The 20,846-nt window shown below is 47.8% G+C and overlaps 2 protein-coding genes across 6 annotated transcripts; both read left to right on the top strand.

Moving 5' to 3' along the window:
* The first annotated feature begins 2,796 nt into the window (after nucleotides 1-2,796).
* LOC134404859 (probable N-acetyltransferase camello) lies at nucleotides 2,797-6,651 on the top strand. Of its 2 annotated transcripts, none has more exons than XM_063135808.1 (2): nucleotides 2,797-2,858; nucleotides 4,661-6,651. In XM_063135808.1, the coding sequence occupies exon 2, from the start codon at nucleotides 4,743-4,745 to the stop codon at nucleotides 5,406-5,408; it is 666 nt and encodes a 221-aa protein (XP_062991878.1). In that variant the 5' UTR covers nucleotides 2,797-2,858; nucleotides 4,661-4,742; the 3' UTR covers nucleotides 5,409-6,651. The 2 variants fall into 2 exon arrangements, with proteins under 2 accessions (XP_062991878.1, XP_062991879.1); XM_063135809.1 differs by lacking the exon at nucleotides 2,797-2,858 and adding an exon at nucleotides 4,324-4,365.
* Nucleotides 6,652-10,764: 4,113 nt separating this feature from the next.
* NAT8 (N-acetyltransferase 8 (putative)) lies at nucleotides 10,765-19,714 on the top strand. 4 transcript variants are annotated; one of them, XM_063135342.1, is made up of 3 exons: nucleotides 10,765-10,917; nucleotides 12,902-12,969; nucleotides 18,528-19,714. In XM_063135342.1, the coding sequence occupies exon 3, from the start codon at nucleotides 18,551-18,553 to the stop codon at nucleotides 19,220-19,222; it is 672 nt and encodes a 223-aa protein (XP_062991412.1). In that variant the 5' UTR covers nucleotides 10,765-10,917; nucleotides 12,902-12,969; nucleotides 18,528-18,550; the 3' UTR covers nucleotides 19,223-19,714. The 4 variants fall into 4 exon arrangements, with proteins under 4 accessions (XP_062991412.1, XP_062991410.1, XP_062991411.1 ...); XM_063135341.1 differs by lacking the exon at nucleotides 10,765-10,917 and adding an exon at nucleotides 11,198-11,403; XM_063135340.1 differs by lacking the exon at nucleotides 12,902-12,969.
* Nucleotides 19,715-20,846: the final 1,132 nt, after the last annotated feature.

Consider the following 20,846-nt stretch of genomic DNA (forward strand, 5'->3'; position numbering starts at 1 on the left):
GGGGTCCTTCTAACTCAGTGCTACAGTATTTCTCTGTTAAGCATCCCAGAAGAGAGAGGAAACGCTGACAATCCACCAGTGGGGGGAAATCCAAGATGGCACCAACACCCATTTCAAAATGGTGGCACCCACACACAAGGTTTGGGAGCTTAGAGATGAGGGAAGGTTGTACTTTCCACCATGGCTGAGTTCGGACCACACGCTAATCAACGGTTGTTTCCCATTCTGTTCCTATTACCACCCCCACCCCCCAGTTGATTAGCATGCCGTCCGAACTCAGCCAATGTCCCCCCGCCCAGGTTTTATAGAATTTCTGTATCAATTTCTCGAATACGAGGGGTACGTCACAGACACCCATGCAAAGCGCTGGTGTGTGACTCTTGTTCCGACAGGCAGGCCCTGACTGGAATATGCTGGGGATGTAATCTCGCTTTCTGAGATCTGTAGATTGGGTTTCCTGCCAGGCGAAAGCCTGGCGAAAGCAGAGCCCGGTTTGTGAGGACTGTTAAAAATGAAAATGCTGGCATTGAAGTGCCCTTGCTAGCCAAGTGGCATTCAGAGAAGAGTGTTACTAAATAAAACTTTGGCTATTTAACCTTCCAAAGCCTGCTGTGTGGAGTCGCTTATTCTTCCCTTGCTTTCCCTGGGGGACCAAGAGCACCAGATGTTGCTGTAAGCTGCTTTGAACTTGGTTTTACCTTTGACTGAAGCCCCTCATTTCAATGTGAATAAAAGCACAAAAGCACACACACTCCTTCGGGTCTCCAAATGGAGAAACGCAAAAGTGCCTCATCTTCACTTTGTGCTTGAGGTTACTCTAAAACCAGGGTGTCCATATGGAAAAGAGGACAGGGCTCCTGTATCTTTAACAGTTGCATAGAAAAGGGAATTTCTGCAGGTGTCATTTGTATATACGGGGAACCTGGAGAAATCCCCTCTTCATCATAGCAGTTAAAGCTGCAGGAGCCCTGCCCTCTTTAAAATCTGGTTACTCTAGTATAGCTCCTGCAGCTTTGACTGTTGTGATGAAGAGGGAATTTCACCAGGTTCTCTACATATGCAAATGACACCTGCTGAAATTCCCCTTTCTATGCAACTGTTAAAGATACAGGCGCCCTGTCCTCTTTTTCATAGGGTCACCCTACAGGATATTCCACTATGAAAGTGATATGAAAGCTTTCATATCACTGGAGAAGTGATATGAAAAGGCAGGAGCCACACTAGTGCTTTATAGTGGTACTTAAGTGCACTGACAGCTGTTGGGGCCCATTGACACAGACCATATACCGCTTTCATACCACTTTCATAGTGTTATATCCTGCTTGGTGTAGATGTGTCCTGGGCCCCAACAGTTGTCAGTGTACTTCATTACCAATATAAAGCCGCCGTGTGGCTCCTGCCTTTTATATACCACTTTCATAGTGGAATTATTATTATTATTATTTATTGATATAGCACCATCAATATCCTGCTTGGTGTAGATGAGGCCTCTGTGTCTGACCAGTGGTGGAGTTTCCCTGACACCTTGGAAAAGCGGCCTACAAATACCCTGATGATGATGATTGATGATGATGAAGATGATGATTGATGGTTATGATGATGATAATGATTGATGATGAAGATGATGATGAAGATGATGATTGATGGTTATGATGATGATAATGATTGATGATGAAGATGATGATGAAGATGATGATGATTGATGGTTATGATGATGATAATGATTGATGATGAAGATGATGATGAAGATGATGATGATTGATGGTTATGATGATGATAATGATTGATGATGAAGATGATGATGAAGATGATGATGATTGATGGTTATGATGATGATAATGATTGATGATGAAGATGATGATGAAGATGATGATTGATGGTTATGATGATGATAATGATTGATGATGAAGATGATGATGAAGATGATGATTGATGGTTATGATGATGATAATGATTGATGATGAAGATGATGATGAAGATGATGATTGATGGTTATGATGATGATTGATGATGAAGATGATGATGATTGATGAAGATGATGATGACGATGATTGATGAAGATGATGATGATGATTGATGATGAAGATGATGATGATGATTGATGATGAAGATGATGATGATTGATGATGAAGATGATGATTGATAATGAAGATGATGATGATGATTGATGATGAAGATGATGATGATTGATGAAGATGATGATGACGATGATTGATGAAGATGATGATGATGATTGATGATGAAGATGATGATGATGATTGATGATGAAGATGATGATGATTGATGAAGATGATGATGACGATGATTGATGAAGATGATGATGATGATTGATGATGAAGATGATGATGATGATTGATGATGAAGATGATGATGATTGATGGTTATGATGATTGATGATGATGAAGATGATGATTGATGATGAAGATGATGATGACTGATGATGATGACGATGATTGATGAAGATGATGATGATGATGACGATGGTGGGGTTGCCAACTGGCCAGTTTAGTCCACACGGTTTCTGTGCGTGGATGGCGAGCGAGGCTTCACAGCCTTCCACACTACGAAGCTGCGGAGCCGAACCAAACAGGCCCACCAGGCGTGAGGGGAGGGGGGGGGGGAGAAAGGAACTTTTACCTCAACTCTATGGTTCTCACCATAGAGATGAGGCCCTTCCCTCGGGCTTCCGCGCCTGCGCCGCTGATTGGTTGTTTGGGGCGGAAGCGCCGCCCCGATAGGAGCGGGGGTGGCGCCTCCTCATCCTCGCGGAGAAGGTCTCGCGAGAAGGCGCGTCAGCGAGCGGGGGAAGTGACGGCGCTGGTCACGTGAGGGTTCGGTGGCTGCTGCTGAGGGAGGAGGTGAGGGGGCGGCGGCTTCTGTGGGGCTGGCGGCGTGCCTGGCCGTGCGTGGGAGGGGGGCCTGGTAATGCAGGGAGGGGGGCCTGGGCAAGGGGGCAGAGGGAGCAGGTGGGGAGGAGCAGCAGCAGCAGCAAGCCCTGCCCCACCCTCAGGACGTCCCCTACTTGTCCTGCTCCTGGTGTGTAGGACTGCAACTCCCATCATCCCCCAGCATGGCCCTTCCAAGTGTGTGGGGCTGCAGCTCCCATCATCCCCCAGCATGGCCCTTCCAAGTGCGTGGGGCTGCAACTCCCATCATCCCCCAGCATGGCCCTTAAAAGTGCGTGGGACTGCAACTCCCATCATCCCCCAGCATGGCCCTTCCAAGTGTGTGGGACTGCAACTCCCATCATCCCCCAGCATGGCCCTTCCAAGTGTGTGGGGCTGCAGCTCCCATCATCCCTCAGCATGGCCCTTCCAAGTGTGTGGGGCTGCAACTCCCATCATCCCCCAACATGGCCCTTCCAATTGCGTTAAGACAGCAGCTCCCATCATCCCCCAACATGGCCCTTCCAAGTGCATGGGGCTGCAATTCCCATCATCCCCCAACATGGCCCTTCCAAGTGTGTGGGTCTACAATTCCCATCATCCCCAACATGGCCCTCCCAGGAGTGGAGCTGCAATTCCCATCATCCTCCAACATGGCCCTCCCAGGAGTGTGGAGCTGCAATTCCCATCATTCCCCAGCTCAACCCCTTCTAGATGTGTTAAGACTGCAACTCCCATCCTCCTGCAACCCAGCCTCTCAAGAAGTGCTGGACTGCAATTCCCATAATCCCCAGCCAACATGGTAAAGTTGAGTATGGTAGCAAACAAATCACAGTCAGTGAATCTGCACTTGCTATATTCAGAGGAAATTGCTGCATCAGTCTAGAAAAGGCCCTGAAACTTACCTCCGAGCAGTAGTTAGGTGTAACTCATAGGAGGTAGCATGAATCTAAGCAAAGGGCCTATTTCCCGGAGCAGAAGTGTTGAATCATTGTGCAGCTGCAGTGAAAAAAACAAATTCAGAGTTGGGGTTATCAGGGAACAGTAAACCGCAGAATAAGCCGTGTCATAATGCCCTCATAAAAACCTGGCAAAGCTCCTTCAGTAGAGCCAGGAAAGGCAGCTAAACGTTCCCAATGGAATGAAGAAAGGCTAAAAGTATTAAGACCTTTCTAGATTAGAGAAAAAGGATGTGAGGCAAACAGAAGAGGCAATTCCTGCAGAAGCCAGGAAATACGCAGCTGTTTGCCATGGCTCCCTTGACTCTGTTAGATCCAAATAAAACTAGTCTGTGAGTAATGTTGAGGGATCATTGCTGGGGGTGGGGGGACTTAAGAGAAGATCACGGCACCATGGTGAAGGTGGGGACACTAGTAGTCAACAAATGCATTCTTACTACCTCTGGCAAGCTCTGGTCCTCCTCCCAAGGTTAGGAAGAGAGGGCAGGGGATTTTCACTGACCTGGTACTACACTTAAGCGGTACGTTAAGCAGCTTTAAAGTTTATTGTACTCTCTGAGGCGAGCTGACTCCCCTCTTCCCAATTGGTAGATGAGAGGTATCCTAGCCACCACAAATGTATGACCACTACTAGCCAGTTTGCACCCCCCACTGCTTGCATCAATGTGAAGGAGATGGCAGTAGCCCATTGTATCTATGCTAAATTCTCGGTTATTTCAAGGCTAATCAGTGCTGCATGCAGACAAAAACTGCGTTGGTTTCTTCGCTTGTAGTAACAAACCTCTCTCTCTCTCTCTGTTTGTCCACTGGTTCTAGCACCCTCTTACCAACTGACATTCTCCCTGTGGTGGTGTCCACAGCTCACAGCTCTTCTTTGCCCGTCTCTGCCAAGTGCATTATGGTGACTTACCGCATTCGTGAGTACCGTCCCGAGGACTATGAGACGGTGCGCGACTTGTTTGCCACGGGAATGAGCGAATATGTGCCTACCTTGTGCATGCACATGCTGAAGCAGCCCTGGCTGATCCTGGTCCTGGCTTGCACCTTCTGCCTGCTGCTCACCAGCTCCAAATCGCTCCTCCTGCCCATCCTCGCTGTCACTCTGCTGCTGGCCATGGGCCGCCAACTGCTGGGCTACATTTGGTCTATGTACATTGACCACTGCTTGCAGGAGGACCTGCTGGACATTCAGGCCACTTACCTGGGTGGCAAAGGCTCCTGTTTCTGGGTGTCCGAAGTGGATGAGAGCGTGGTGGCGATTGTGGGTGCCAGGCCCGCAGAGGAACACCAGGAAGAGCTCATGTTGAAGCGCATGTCAGTTCGAAAGGACTGTCGAGGCCTTGGCATTGCCAAAGCCCTCTGCAGGACAGTGATCTCCTTTGCCCAGGAGCATGGCTACCAGTCAGTGGTGCTGAACACACTCATGGTGCAGCATGAGGCCCGGGCCATGTACGAGGGCGTTGGTTTCCGCATGTATCGCCGCTACGTCTTACCCACCGTCTACGGCAGGTTGGCCAACTGCACCGTGTCCAAGTATCGATATGATATTCCCTCTGTGGACTGATGAGGGGAATGGTGAGGCGGTCCGTGATGACCGCCTGGATCTGGCAATTGATCACATCTGTCCTTCGGGAATGTGATGCAGCAGGTTATATGGAATGAAGAGGATGGGAAATGGTTAGCTTTGGTGCTGGCCAAAGGAGCGCGTCTCCATTTCTGTACTCTGAGCATTAACTTTCCAGTTGTCAGAGGGCATTCACAGGCCCCAAGAAATTCTAGTAATGAAGGAAACCAGAAGACTCTTCAGAAGGTCCCTTTCTTTTCTCCTCTAATGTGTTTGCAAGGTAGTGGGAACCCTGATTTGGAAGCGGGTGCGGCTTACGAAATTATGGTTTCATTGGTACAGAAAGAAGGATTCTCCACTCGTCATGAACGGTCTCCTTTGGCCTTGCGTTGGCAGCTCCAAACTCTCCTACAAGCCACTTTTGCCTTGTTTCTCGAGAGAGCCGTTCTGATCAGCGTGGCAGATGACTGGCACAGAAGCCAAAGTGCCAGGACAGATGGTTGCTATTGTCACCAAGGGTCTTTTTTCTTTCTTTTTTTGCCTACTAGGACGGGCTTAGTATATCCAGAGGCCTTTTCATCACATCACCTTGATGCGGACATTTCCACTTGTTTTCTCCGGGCACGCAACCCATTTGCATTATGTATTATGTTGAGCGCACAGGTCTTTGAGGAGGGAAATATTCAGGGAAATTAAATCTACTTCGGGCATTGCCAGTTCCAGGTTTGGGAGGGCCCTTGGGCAGGACACCCTCTGTGAGTCTCTCTTCTCATGACCATTCCAGCTACTATTGCTCCTAATCCTCTTTCTCATCGTTGCTTCCATTTACTCGCTTGACAGGCGGTAGCCTGTGGGCCAGAGTTTGAGGCAGGTGAACAAGCAGGTTGCCATGGAGAAGGGGAGGACCGAGTTCTGGGGTCTTTTGTCAGTGGCCCGCCTTGCTTGGTGGGGGCCTTCCCCAGATGCCCGACCATACCTTCCCTCGACAATAGCCCTGACTTTAAGAAAACAAGCAGTACATTGGGCCCAAATCTCCAGGAAGTTCTTTTAATATTTTCTGTTATGTTTGGGGGAAGGGTTCTGCTGCTGCTACTTCATAAAAGATGTTCCTTGTGGGTTATGCCCTTCCGTCATTTCTCTTCAAAGGTTTGTGACTACTCTCACTTTGGGCACGTTGCTCTTAGTGTATGAATTGGTACTGCAAAAAGTGGAGAAATAAAGGAGTTACTAATTCTCTTCCAAAGCGTTGCCTGTCCTGGTCCTTAGAATCATAGAATCATACAATATCAGAGTTGGAAGAGGCCTACAAGGCCATCGAGTCCAACCCCCTGCTCCCTTACTTGCACTGTGCTGTTTGGAGACTCTTAGGTGGGGTGGAGCAGAAACCTGACCCCTTCATAGCCAAGAACCATTCGGCTCGGTTCCCATCAGGGCAATGGAAGCCCCAACTTTATTTATTTATTTATTACATTTCTATACCCCCCAATAGCCTGAGCTCTCTGGGCAGTTCACAAAAATTAAAACCATTCAAAGTATAAAACAGCAGTATAAAACCATAATATAAAATATAATATGAAAGCTCAGCCGGATAAAAACAGCAGCAGTGCAAAATTACTAATTTAAAACACCACGTTAAAATGTATTTATAGACTTGCAGCAGTCTTGAGTTCTCTGATCCTTCACTGGCCTTTCAAAGACATTCCTAGTTCCTTTTGGAGAAAAGCAGATGGATAAAAATTAGCGATTTTTAGGTGTGTGTTTTTTAACTTAAACCGGAATTAATTGTAAAATATGTAGTTTCTCTTAAAAATAACTCTGTATTACAACATCTGAATGTAACCATGCTTAACTGCAGGGCTAACATGATTACATTCAGATTGTGTAATATTAAGCAAACTCTTCTTTAAGTAAATACAGCATTTTATAATGTGCCTTTTTTGTTATGAACATGGGGCGCTTCATCTTTTGTAAGTGTGGAGTGGAGTTAAAGCAGGGTGAAGCAGCAAGGAGCAACACTGGAGGGGGGGAAGAGAAGACCAAATTGTCTGATGCGCAGGTACCTATCTTCCACAAAATCATGGCTGCTGGTCATAAGGCATTGTGTGAGAGCCAGCCAGCATTCTGGACAAGGGGCTGGAAGGCTTTTGACAAACTCCCCTCCATTGGTTAAAGAGTTAAGCCAGGAAGGCCAATTGGGAGGTGGAGTGACATGAAGGGTGATCTCCACTGTCCTCTGTCAACCCTTCCCCCTGAGGAACCTAAAGTTTGTGGCTGAACACAGAACCGCCACAGGCCAAAGGTTCTGCGGCCATGCATTAAGCGGCATATTGTGTTTGTGCAGTGCAATCCTATACCTGTCTTCTCAGAGGTAAGCCCAATTGAGTTCACTGGGACTTACTCTTAGGTAACTGAGCCTCAAATTAATAAAAATCAAAACGACTATCCCCTTCTCTATGTGAATAATGTATTTAGTTTAGTGTATTAGTCAGATTTGCACCATTTTAGGGCAATATATGAAGTGTATATAAAGTTGAGAGCCAGTGTGGTGTAGTGGTTAGTGTTGGACCGGGACTCAGAAGGTCGGGGTTCATCTCCGCTCCGCCATGAAGCTCACTGGGTGTCTTTGGGGCCATTCACTGACTCTCGGCCTAACCCACCTCACAGGGTTGCGGTGAGTATAAAATGGAGAAGAGGAAGATCATATATGCTGCCTTGGGTTCCTTGGAGGGATATAAATGTACTGAATAAATCAAATAAGTAGCAACAGTGGGGAACTTAATTTAAATCATTGTTTTAAACTGGTATTTTTCGCTGATGGCCTTGATTTAGATTAATCCACCTTGGGGACCTTGGAAACGTGTGATTCGATGGGAGTCCTGTCAAAAAACGTTACCCTAAAGGTCTTAAAAGTATGGTGGGTTACAAAGAAACAGTATAGTTTTGTGCCTATTCTACCCACCTCTATTCCCTCTACAGCCTTCATCCGCCAGGTCCTTATGGGCTCCTGTGTCCTTGCTGGACACACACACACACACAAATAAATCTCTCAAAAAGAAATCTCCCAGAGGTCAGGCCTTGCTAAGCAGTCATCACTGATGGGGGAGGAGTTGTTTTGGGGTGGGTGGGGCTACATTATGCAATGGGGGTCATTATCAGATCAGGCAACAAGCATTGGTCATTGCCATTGTGACAGACCTGGTCTTTTGGAGATAGGGGGTGTAGGGGGGCGGTCTGCTCTAGGGTAAACCCACCACTAATACTAAATATAAAGACTCCCCTTCTTCGGGACAATCCCACCAGCCCTGTTGCCGGTCTATTTAATATCTCTCGCTCTCTTTTCCCTCTTCCCTCCTGAACACCTTTTCCTTGTGTGTCATGTCTTTATTAGACTGTAAGCCCAAGGGCAGGGACTGTCTTCTTTGCTAACTGATTCTAAGCCGCTCTGGAGAGCCTTTTTTGGCTGAGGAGCGGGGTATAAATATAAATAAATAAATCTGCTGAGACACTGGTTTAAGCTGCAATCTGCTGCACCCTGGTAGTGTTCACATGCCTGGGGTCAAAAGACATGCGCGCATCCAAGCATGCATAGTGTACAGTGTGTGCGTTCCAAAGTTCAAGCAGTCTTGCGCTTAGATAAGGTGGACAATCTGGGGCCCTGCGGATTCCAAATTCAGGGCTGTGTCTGCAGAGGCCTGGTGCTCTCTGTGCCCTTTCAAGGATTAACTCAACATTGGGATGTAGGAGAGGTAATCCCATGTCAGTTTCCCAGCGGAGAAAATCTTGAAAGGAAAATGGAAAGAAACATGTCTACAGAGGTAGGGCTTTGGTACTCCCAACTGCAGCACGTGATGAAGTTCAACAAAATGGGATATTACCACCACATGCCCATCGCAGATTTGATTTCTTTGTCAGTGTATTATTTCTTTAAAAATATATTCAAGAATTTAGGGTGCAGTCCTATGCATGCTTAGGCAGAAAAAAGCCCTACAACTCCCAATGCCCCAGCCACATCCTCCTGAAGACATTTCCAGTTTTGCATTACGTAGGTGAGTTTGGGAAGGGGTTGGGCACAACATAAAGAACTGGGCATGTTTAGCCTGGAGAAAAGAAGACTGAGGGGAGACCTGATGGCACTCTTCAAGGAGTTGAATGGTTGTCACACAGAGGAGGGCCAGGATCTCTTCTCGATCCTCCCAGAGTGCAGGACACGGAACCATGGGCTCAAGTTACAGGAAGCCAGATTCCGTCTGGACATCAGGAAAAACTTCCTGACTGTTAGAGCAGTACGACAATGGAACCAGTTTCCTAGGAAGGTTGTGGGCTCTCCCACCCTAGAGGCCTTCAAGAGGCCGCTGGACAACCATCTGTCAGGGATGCTTTAAGGTGGATTCCTGCCTTGAGCAGGGGGTTGGACTTGATGGCCTTGTAGGCCCCTTCCAACTCTACTATTCTATGATTCTGTAAGAGCCCTGATGCTGGATCAGACCCTCTAGCCCAGCACTCTGCTCCCACAGTAGCCAACCAGCTGCTGACCAGGAACCTGTGAACAAGCACAACAGCACCCTCCCACCCATGTTCCCCAGTAATTGGTGTATACAGGCTTACTCAGGGCCAGTGCTACCATAAAGGCCACTCAGGCGGCCTCCTAGAGCGCGTTGGCTGTGAGCCAGGCCAGCCCGAGGATTCATCTGGGCCTGGGTGGGCGAGATGGCGCTCTGCGCCCACCCAGCCGAAGCAAAGCCAGGGACGGGGTGGGTGGGGGTGGGGTGGCTCCACGTTCAGAGTTCCGGAACACACCAGGAAGAGAGAGAGAGAGAATGTAGGTGTGCATGAGGTCTTTGAGTGAACGCATGTGTTCATGTGTGTGTTTGTTTGGAGTGAGTGATGCTGAGTGTGTGTGTGGAGGGGGGGGTGATTTGGAGGTGATATTCCTATTAAATAATGCATTTTAGACCCATAGACGTTCCTTTCCAATTTGTTTGCTATAATTGGCATGACGCATTTCTTGCACTTTAAAATAAATTTATCAGTTTCAAGTTTTGTGCTTCTTATTTTTTGCCTAGGGCGCAAAATAGTCTGGCCCTGCCCGGAAGCAGCCCTCCCAGAGCTGGGAGGCCTCCACCGGAAGAAAAAGCACGTGGTGAGCTCGACCTTGGCCCAAGCCAGCCTCTGCCTTACTCCCGAGGAAAGGGCACCGGACCGCCTTGCCTCTCTCCTCAAACAGGCCGCGATGTCCAGGCAGCCGGGCAAGCGGGACTCCCTCTCCCTTCCCCCTGGAAAGCTAGGGACTTGTGGACTCCTCGCAAGGCAAACTCTCCTGCTTCCCGATCCTGTGCGTGTGGATCAACGGGACTTGCATCCGAGAAAGCCTTGCTCCGGGAGGCACCAGTGCGGCCCGATCCGCCTATGCCTCCTTACTCGGAAGCCTTATTCCACCCGAGTAAATGTGCGGAGGGGATCGGGACGCCAGGCTGCATAGCGGGTTGCGTTCGCACGGAAGTTATTCCCGGTGAGTTCCAGACGGCTGGGTCCCAAATCGAAGTGAGCCAGTCCCAGCTCTCCACTCGGCGCGCGCATTCGGACTTCCGGGCAATTTGGGGGGTGGGTGGGTGGGTGTGTGCAAGCAGCTCGCCTTGCCTAGGGCGCAAAATAGTCTGGCACCAGCCCTGGGCTTACTGCCTCTGGTACTGGGGATAGCACGTATCCATCCGGACTAGTAGCCCTCCTCCAGGAATTTGTCTTGACGTATCTGGCAGGCACCAGACCCCGGGGTGGGGCACGCGGGAGCCCTGTTGTCCTCCTCCACCGGTGTGCTTTCTGCCTTGAATATGAGTGTGTTGCGCTGTGGTTGGCTGCTCCGGAAAGGGGAGGAGAATTGGGTGCTGGCATCCCTGCAGCTGAAGCAGCCATGAGCAGGCAGCGCCTGTAAAGCAGTGCGCGCGAGGAGGCCGGCAGCAGCGCAGGCTGGGATCAAGGTGTGGGCACCTGGCAGCAGGTAAGTGGGGAGAGGGAGGCAGAGCGGGCAGGGAGGCTATGCATGGTGCCCCCTCTACCTGTGCAAGATCGTCACAGAAAGGGAACTGAGAAAACAACTCGTGGGAACAAGGATAAGAGGGTTACTTTGAAAACGAAACCATCGGCTATTTGTTGCGTGTTTGCTCTAAAGTAAGCGAAGGGGGCTCAGTCCAGACCCTTTGTCCGTCGCCCCTGAAATACCCATTGGCTGAGTTCGGACGACACGCTAATCAATGGTTATTTCTCATTCTGTTCCTATTACACACACAACACCCCGTTGATTAGCGAGTGGTCCGAACTCAGCCACGGTCTCAAAGGGATTCTTTTGAATTTACGAGCTTTATTTTTATTATTATTTCATAGAGTCATAGTGGGGATCTACACTACTGCTTTTAAACCGCTTTAAAGCACTTTGAAAACGTTTTGACAATTGTATATGGAGTGTGTCCTGGGCCCCAACACTTGTCAAAACTGTTATAAAGCACTTTAAAGCACTTTAAAACAGTAGTGTAGATCCCCCCATAGAATAGCAGAGTTGGAAAGGACCTACAAGGCCATCAAGTCCAGCCCCCTGCTCGATGCAGGAATCCACCCTAAAGCATCCCTGACAGAGGGTTGTCCAGCTGCCTCTTCAAGGCCTCTAGTGTGGGAGAGCCCACCACCTCCCTAGGTAACTGGTTCCATTGTCGTACTGCTCTAACAGTCAGGAAGTTTTTCATGATGTCCATTTGTTTAGTTATTTAGTTAGTTATTTAAGCATTTTTATGCTGCCATTCAGCCAAAAAAGGCTCTCACGGCGGCTTACAAAAGTATTTCTTGACAGTCCCTGCCCACAGGCTTACAATCTAAAAGACATGACACAAAAGGAAAGGGGATTGGGAGGGAGGAGGAGAAAGACTGATGCAACTATCCCACCTGCCTTATACTGTGCACTCACTGCAAATTGCATGCAAAGGATTCCGAAGTTTTCCACCTTATAATCTGCTTTGATTGCGAAGTTCACCCAGGCATCCGGCCTTAATTGTGCAATGAAGCAAAAAAGATTCGCCCTAGTTAGCCCCTACTTTTTGAGCATATCTTCCGAGCCGCCGCTGGGGCGCAGGAGCAGGATTTTAAAGAAATGCTTGCATCTGCCTAAGCTTTAAAGACACCAAAATTGGCACAGTAATAGATATTAGGGAGAGCTTTAAGCATAGCAAATTAGAATTTAATTGGGTCATCCGTTGATTTTTTGTGATTTTTTACGATACTATTGTTTTTAAATGGATATTGTCTGTTTTTGTATGTGTTTTATGGTTTAAAATTTTGTATATTTCTTTTTAATGTTCACTGTTTTTAACTTTTGTAAACCGCCCAGAGAGCTTTGGCTATGGGGCAGTATATAAATGTGAATAATAATAATAATAATAATAATAATAATAATAATAATAATAATAATAATAATTTACCCCCTTAAACTCACTTCCTGGTATGCAAAGGATCGCTGTCGCCCAGTAGCAAAAACAACAACCGCGAAAGCTTAGCGCTACAGGGATAATCGAAGCAGGTACGTGGGATGAAGCTTTACAAATCACTTTTTTGGTACTTCTTTCCCCAGCATTTTAGTCATTTAGTATCCTCATCTTTTAAACTCTGCTATTTTAAACCTGTGTTTTAAATCTCTGAATGTCTGTTCGGTTTTATTCTGGCTGCGCTTTTTTATACTGTGGGTTTAAGCTTTTATATTTTATGCTGCACTTATGGTTTTAACTTTTGTGAACCACCCAGAGAGCTTTTGCTAGTGGACGGTATAGAAATGAAATAAAGAAAGAAATCAAAATTAGACGGGGCGAGCAGCCCAAATTAGGGCCCTGGTGCGGGTGAGGGGTGGGCAAAGGGTTAAAGCCTCCTTACCCACAGACACAAGGGAACTCCGTGCTTACCTTAAAATAAATTTTAAAAATCCAAAAGATGTAGCTGCTCACTACTACGTATTTTGTGAGCCTCGAGCTCTCTAAGTATAGAAACCAGCTATTATTATATTTATTTACCTCTATTCGGCCCTGGTTAGGCCTCATCTAGAGTATTGCGTCCAGTTCTGGGCTCCACAATTCAAGAAGGACGCAGACAAGCTGGAGCGTGTTCAGAGGAGGGCAACGAGGATGATCAGGGGTCTGGAAACAAAGCCCTATGAAGAGAGACTGAAAGAACTGGGCAGGTTTAGCCTGGAGAAGAGAAGATGGAGGGGAGACATGATAGCACTCTTCAAAGACTTAAGAGGTTGTCACACAGAAGAGGGCCAGGATCTCTTCTCGATCCTCCCAGAGTGCAGGACACGGAATAACAGGCTCAAGTTAAAGGAAGCCAGATTCCGGCTGGACATCAGGAAAAACTTCCTGTTAGAGCAGTATGACAATGGAACCAGTGACCTAGGGAGGTGGCGGGCTCTCCCACACTTGAGGCCTTCAAGAGGCAGCTGGACAACCATCTTTCAGGGATGCTTTAGGGTGGATTCCTGCACTGAGCAGGGGGTTGGACTCGATGGCCTTGTAGGCCCCTTCCAACTCTGCTATTCTATGATTCTATGATTATTTATATCCTGCCTTTCTCCTAGTACTGGAACTTAAAGCAGTTTACAAGATTAAAACATGCACAATTAAAACATATAAATATAATTTCCAAAAGTTAAAATAGAATTAAACCTACAGTAAAATTAAAAACATGTTAAAAAATTAAAAAACTGTAACAGATTAAAAAGGGGGGGGGGAATCCAATACAGGTCCAGTGAACTTCCACAAGCCTGCTGAAATAAACAAACAAACAAAAATTGCCCGCCTCCCAAACTGTAGCACAGAGAGAGCCAGCCTAGCCTCCCTGGGAAGGGAGACTTCACTTTTCTTTTTGTAAGAAAACCCCCCCACATTTTTGTATCCCTTGCGGGGAAGCCACATTCACCAGGTGAAAAACACACCTGCTCAGTTTTTCCAACAGGATTTACAATTCACACACGCAGACCGACACGTGCCTGACTTTGGCTTTGTCGCTTGGGTCGTGTGACATGGAGGAAGCAGACTCTTCTTTAATTCTCCAGGCACCTGGAGAATCAAAGTACATATTCACAGAATCATAGAATCATAGAATAGCAGAGCGGGAAGGGGCCTACAAGGCCATCGAGTCCAACCCCTTGCTCAAGGCAGGAATCCACCCAAAAGCATCCCTGACAGCTGTCTTGGAGCTCTTCATTAGTATTTTTTTTTAATTTTATTTATTCATTTCTTTAAGTTGATCGTCCATAAGTCCCAACAAAAATGATTCTGGTTTCATTTGTAGATTTGTCTTTAATATTTTTTGCATTAACAAATGGATCTGGGTGGGAGCCTCTAGTGTGGGAGAGCCCACAACCTCCCTAGGTAACTGGTCCCACTGTCGTACTGCTCTAACAGTCAGGACGTTTTTCCTGATGTCCAGCCGGAATCTGGCTTCCTTTAACTTGAGCCCGTTATTCCGTGTCCTGCACTCTGGGAGGATCGAGAAGAGATCCTGGCCCTCCTCTGTGCGACAACCTTTTAAGTCTTTGAAGAGTGCTATCATGTCTCCCCTCAATCTTCCCCTAGATGTAGCAGTGACCAACCTGGCTGCCATATTTTGAACTAGTTGAAGTTTCCGGACTAGGCACAAAGGTAGCCCTATGTACTGCCTTCCCCAAGCTGGCAGCCTCCAGAGCTGTTGGACTACAGCTCCCATCCTCCTGCTATGGCCCAGTACATCTGGAGGGCTCAAGGGCTAGGGGAAGGCTTGGGGCAGGCAGACGACAGCAGGGCAGTTGTAAGCGGAAGCCAAGGAGAAGGTCACTTACAGGACTGTTGCGAGCTTCTGTCCGGTGGATGATGCTATTACGAAGAGGTACCCACCCACCACCCATCTCAAAGCAAGCAAGAACAGCCACCCAAACTCACACTGATCTCTGATTTGCTGCCGTGGGGCCCTATCAAGTTGGAGGGTTTGGCCACAGCTAGACCTAAGGTTTATCCTGGGATCATCCAGGGTTCACCCCTGCCTGAGCACTGGATCCCCTGTGTGTCACCTAGATGAACAGGTTTGATCCCTGGACGATCCAGGGATAAACCTTAGGTCTAGCTATGGCCTTTGTGCATGTGTGAGACAATCCCAACCTTATACTGCTCCTTTATTCCTTCTCTGAATCAAAGGACCCAGCTAAGGTGGAGGGGTTTGGAGTGTTGCAACTGTCCCTGTGACACACCTCTCTCTTCTCAGGCCCCACAACTATACAGCTCAGCCCCCTAGCCCCAAATCCCCCCTTCTGCTGCCACCATAAACCTGTACCGTTCCCCAGTTACTCCAAGGACCACACCGTTTAAATTAAATATGATTTATTAACAAGAAGTATATTCATGTACAAAAGCTTAATGGTTCTAAATGCACAGTGTGCAATGGTTTCAGTTCAGTACTCCTCTTAAAACGTTTCAGATCAAGGTTCTCCTGCCTAGTCTACCTCCCTCTAGGGTACTCTATTCTTTCCTCCCTCCAGCTAATTCTGTCAGGGAAATTTCCCCGTATCCAGTAGGGAAGGAGCGAGTCCAGACTGGTCCTGATTCAGAGGTTTTATTAGAACTACACGTGTAGGAGAGAAGCCCCCCTCCAGCAAGCCGAAGGCTGGACTCTCTGCCCACCATCCACACCAGCATACTTTTATACTCATCAAAGTTGCTCTGATGAAGTCATACTTTTCCCTCCTCCCTCCCATGACCGATCACAAGTCCCATACATGTTCCATAAACGAAAACCATTCTTACATAAACAATGCCATATTTTGGCAGCCTATGACCGGTACAAAATGTTGCATTCTGTTCTTTGAAAAGAACCCCAAGGAGTAATACAAAGTCCAGAGTATGCTTTGACCCTTCCAAAATGCCCAGTCAGGGGACTTAGGGGATAAACAATGAAGTGATGCACCTTCATGTCTGTCCTGGTTCCTAAACACAAAGCAGACGTGTTTAAGGAAAAAGCAACATGTGACCATGGCAGATAAGGAACCAAGAGATCAGGACAGCCTTGAGCAGCCGGCCAAGAGCTGTTCTGTGTCTCCAAATTCAAAAGCTAGGAGGGGAGGGGGGAAAGGGATCAGAGTGTTCCTGGGTGCTTGGGCACTTTCCCACATCAGACAGAGGTGTTTTAATGGGGTATTTTCAGATTTCCCTGTCAATTCTACCCAAAATAAGAAAGCATGCTGACGCTTTCCAGCTCTAGCCTCTCTCCCATCAATTCTCCACTCTCAACTCAATCAATTCTCTACTCTCAGCAGAACCCTATATATACACACACACCTTCCTCCAACTTCTCCCATTCTCTCACAGCCAATCCAGGCACTCTACACCAACATCCAATCAGCACTCTCCTTCCATCCGGCACTCGCTCCCCATCTAGGGCTCTATCCTTACCCCATATCCTGTAAATACAATCACATTCTGGCAGAGTTTTTAACATTTTTTAACCTTTTAAATACTTATATTAATAAACATTAATGGCAAACTTCACAACACATTATAATGCAGTAGAACATCACAGTGGGGCGGGCGGGGGAGAAGAACTCATCCTATTTTAGGATTTTCCATTTGCTCTTCCTCTTTATGTAAGGATTTTAAGGTTTCTGGAAGCTACTTTGACCCAGTTCAAACACCACAGCTAATTCCTTCAGCTCAATGGCTCCTGTTTGCCAGCAGCCGACTCTTCTCCAGTCGGCCTCTGGATCAGTGGACTTTGGCTAACGTGTGAAAATTGAGCCAAAATAACTCCAGAGCCAAAGTCCGGACTGCACATGCAGAAAGCTGAACTACAGAACTCTGGCCCCAAGGAAATCACCGTGGCGGGATTATACACTACTAGAAAACATCAATAATTGCCAGTTGACATGTCAACAGAAAGGAAGTGTGATGCAGCAGTTAGAGTATTGGACTGATTCTCAGGAAACCTGGGTTTAGTCCCCGCTCGGCCATGAAGCTCACTGGGTGACTTTGGGCCAGGCACTGACGCTCAGCCTACCTTACCTCACAGGGTTGTGGTGAAGATAAAATGGAGATCATAGAATAGTAGAGTTGGAAGGGGCCTACGAGGCCATCAAGTCCAACCCCCTCCTCATTGCAGGAATCCACCTGAAAGCATCCCTGACAGAGGGTTGTCCAGCTGCCTCTTGAATGGCTCTAGTGTGGGAGAGCCTACAACCTCCCTAAGCAATGGGTTCCATTGTTGTACTGCTCTAACAGTCAGGAAGTTTTTCCTGATGTCCAGCCAGAATCTGGCTTCTTGTAACTTGACCCCATTATTCTGTGTCCTGCACTCTGGGAGGATCAAGAAGAGATCCTGGCCCTCCTCCTTTAAAGTCTTTGAAGAGTGCTATCATGTCTCCCCTCAATCTTCTCTTCTCCAGGCTAAACCTGCCCAGTTCTTTCAGTATCTCCTCATAGGGCTTTGTTTCCAGACAAAATCATCCTCACTGCCCTGCTCTGAACCCCCTCCAGCTTATCTGAATCCTCCTTGAAGTGCCCAGAACTGGACGCAGTACTCAAGATGAGGCCTAAGATGTAAGCTGACTTGGGTTCCTTGTAGGAGAAAATAAGTTGGAATATAAATGTAACAATAGACTAAAAAATAAAATAAAAAGTCCATGTGCATATTGTGATTGACTTTGTGACTAATGATTGGCCACAGTGATTCTCAGTCCTAGGGTTAGAAAGTTTGAGAACTAGGGCTTAGTGGGTGTCTCCTATCAATCGATCGATCCATCTATAAATGACACATCATCACCCAAAGACTTAGTCCATTATCGCCAATGAGAAGAGAATGCTGCTGTCTGGCTACAATGCATGCTGGAAGTTTTAGGACTTTTCTCTCTCTTCAGACTAGGGCTGTGCACAAAATGGCGGATTGCAAACAAAATGGCCACCATGCTTCAGAATTCCGAATCCGAATCTTGCACAGTCCTACTGAGAACGCCTTCAGAGACTTGACTCTGAAGCCATCAGGGAGCAGCATTAGGGGTCCTCCTAGCACTTTAAAACACATCCGTATTCTTCTCTGAGTAACTGACCCTCCTGTTCCTTTTTCCAGGACAATAGGAATGTAACTCCGTCATGGGGGAGTACCACCTCCGCACGTATGAGGACCGAGACTACGAGGCAGCCCGCACCATATTCTCCGAGGGGATCAAGGAGCACGCTCCCACTGCCTACCTGCACGTTCTCAGGTGCTCCCAGACACATCTGCTCCTGCTGGGGGTGTTTCTTGTGGCCTATGTGACCTCTGCGTCCTTCCTCTTCTCCTTTGGAGTAGTGGCTACCCTTATGGTCGTGGGCTTCATTGGCATGAAGTCCATATGGACCGATTATGTCGAAACGGCCCTTGCTACAGACCTGCTGGACATCCGGCGGACCTACCTGGAACCAAAGGACTGCTGTTTCTGGGTGGTGGAGTTGCGCGAGGAAGTGGTGGGGATGGTTGCTGCCGTCCATCCAGAAGACCCAGCCTTGCAAGGCAGCGCACTGGAGCTGAAGCGCATGTCGGTGAAGAAGGATCACCGCGGCCACGGGCTCTCCAAGGCGCTCACCAGGGCCGTCGTCCGCTTTGCCCAGGAACGGGGGTACAAGGAGGTCGTGCTTGGTACCTCCATGGTGCAATACGCGGCCCAGCAGTTGTACGAGGGCATGGGCTTCCACAAGGTCCAGGAGACCTGCCCCTCCCTCCTGGCTAAGTTCCTGCAGTTCTACATCTACTACTATCGTTATGAAATTACAGGATCCCGCTGACAACTTTGTCCAAGGACCAAAGGGCAGCACGGACATCTCAGCTCACCGCCTGCTTTCCGACAGGGCAGGGCGGACTGCAATGCCCGTTTGCTCCAGACTGAAGACCATCAATACATTTCTATACCGCCCAAGAACCATATCTCTCTGGGCAGTTTAAAAATACTAAAAACACAACATAACAACGTAACATCAAACTATTTACCTGCAAGAATATAAAATAATTTTGCTCAATCGCTAAGAAATGCCCCTGGACCTGTTAAAAAATCTCATCGTATGTTGTCAAATGCCTGGGTGTAGAGCAGCCTTCCTCAACCTGGGGCGCTCCAGATGTGTTGGACTGCATCTCCCAGAATGCCCCAGCCTGGCTGGGGCATTCTGGGAGTTGTAGTCCAACACATCTGGAGCGCCCCAGGTTGAGGAAGGCTGGTGTAGAGGAAAGCCTTAACCTGGCATTGGAAAGGTGACAATGTTGGTGTTTTTATTTGTGTTGTACACCGCCTCGATCCAGAGGGAGAGGCGGGTAACAAATAAATAAATTATTATTATTATTATTATTATTATTATTATTATTATTATTATTACTACTACTACTACTACTACTACGTGAACGTTGTTGGGAAGAGTATTCCGTAATTGGGGGACCACCACCAAAAAGGCCCTCTCCCTTTTTGCCATCCTCCGAACCTCCCTCGGAGGAACACTTCAGATGAAGATTGTAGCATACGGAGAGGCTCATACCTGCAGAGGCACTCTGCACTGTGGTCAGGAATTAACTTATTCCCTAGTAGTTCTTCCTGAGGTTGTAACGGCAGGGGCCCAACTTGCGTAGAGTTGTGATCCCCCTGCCTTAGTGTCTAGTTACAATATTAACGGAGTGCCTTTTTGACTGTGGTCAACATTCCACAAAGTCAAGCACATCCTGGGAGTAAATGGTTAGCTAGCTTTGGGGTGTATTCTGGAGTCATCTAAAGACAGATGTGAACGTCCCCTGCCCCTAGGCCTTGCAGGGGTCCTCTCCCCTCCCCTGCCTTCCTGCAGAGAGCGTCTGCTTTTCCCTTCTCATAGAGTCATAGAATAGTAGAGTTGGAAGGGGCCTACAAGGCCATTGAGTCCAACCCCCTGCTCAATGCCGGAATCCACCCTAAAGCATCCCTGACAGATGGTTGTCCAGCTGCCTCTTGAAGGCCTCTAGTGTGAGAGCGCCCATAACCTCCCCAGGGAACTGGCTCCATTGTCGTATTGCTCTAACAGTCAGAAAGTTTTTCCTGCTGTCCAGCTGGAATCTGGCTTCCTGTCACTTGAGCCCGTTATTCCGTGTCCTGCACTCTGGGAGGATCGAGAAGAGATCCCGGCCCTTCTCTGTGTGACAACCTTTTAAGTATTTGAAGAGTGCTCTCATGTCTCCCCTCAATCTTCTCTTCTCCAGGCTAAACATGCCAAGTTCTTTCAGTCTCTCTTCATAGGGCTTTGTTTCCAGATCCCTTTGTTTCCATAAAGCCACCCACTTTGCCTCCACCAAATACTGCAGCCGTGTCCACCACGATGCATTGTAACCTCGACATTTGACCAGAGAGCACTCGCTTGCCATTCAGGCGCAATGTTCGGAGTGGAAAGTTGTACTGAG

This window comes from Elgaria multicarinata, chromosome 10, assembly GCF_023053635.1.
Source record: "Elgaria multicarinata webbii isolate HBS135686 ecotype San Diego chromosome 10, rElgMul1.1.pri, whole genome shotgun sequence".
Classification (NCBI taxonomy): domain Eukaryota; kingdom Metazoa; phylum Chordata; class Lepidosauria; order Squamata; family Anguidae; genus Elgaria; species Elgaria multicarinata.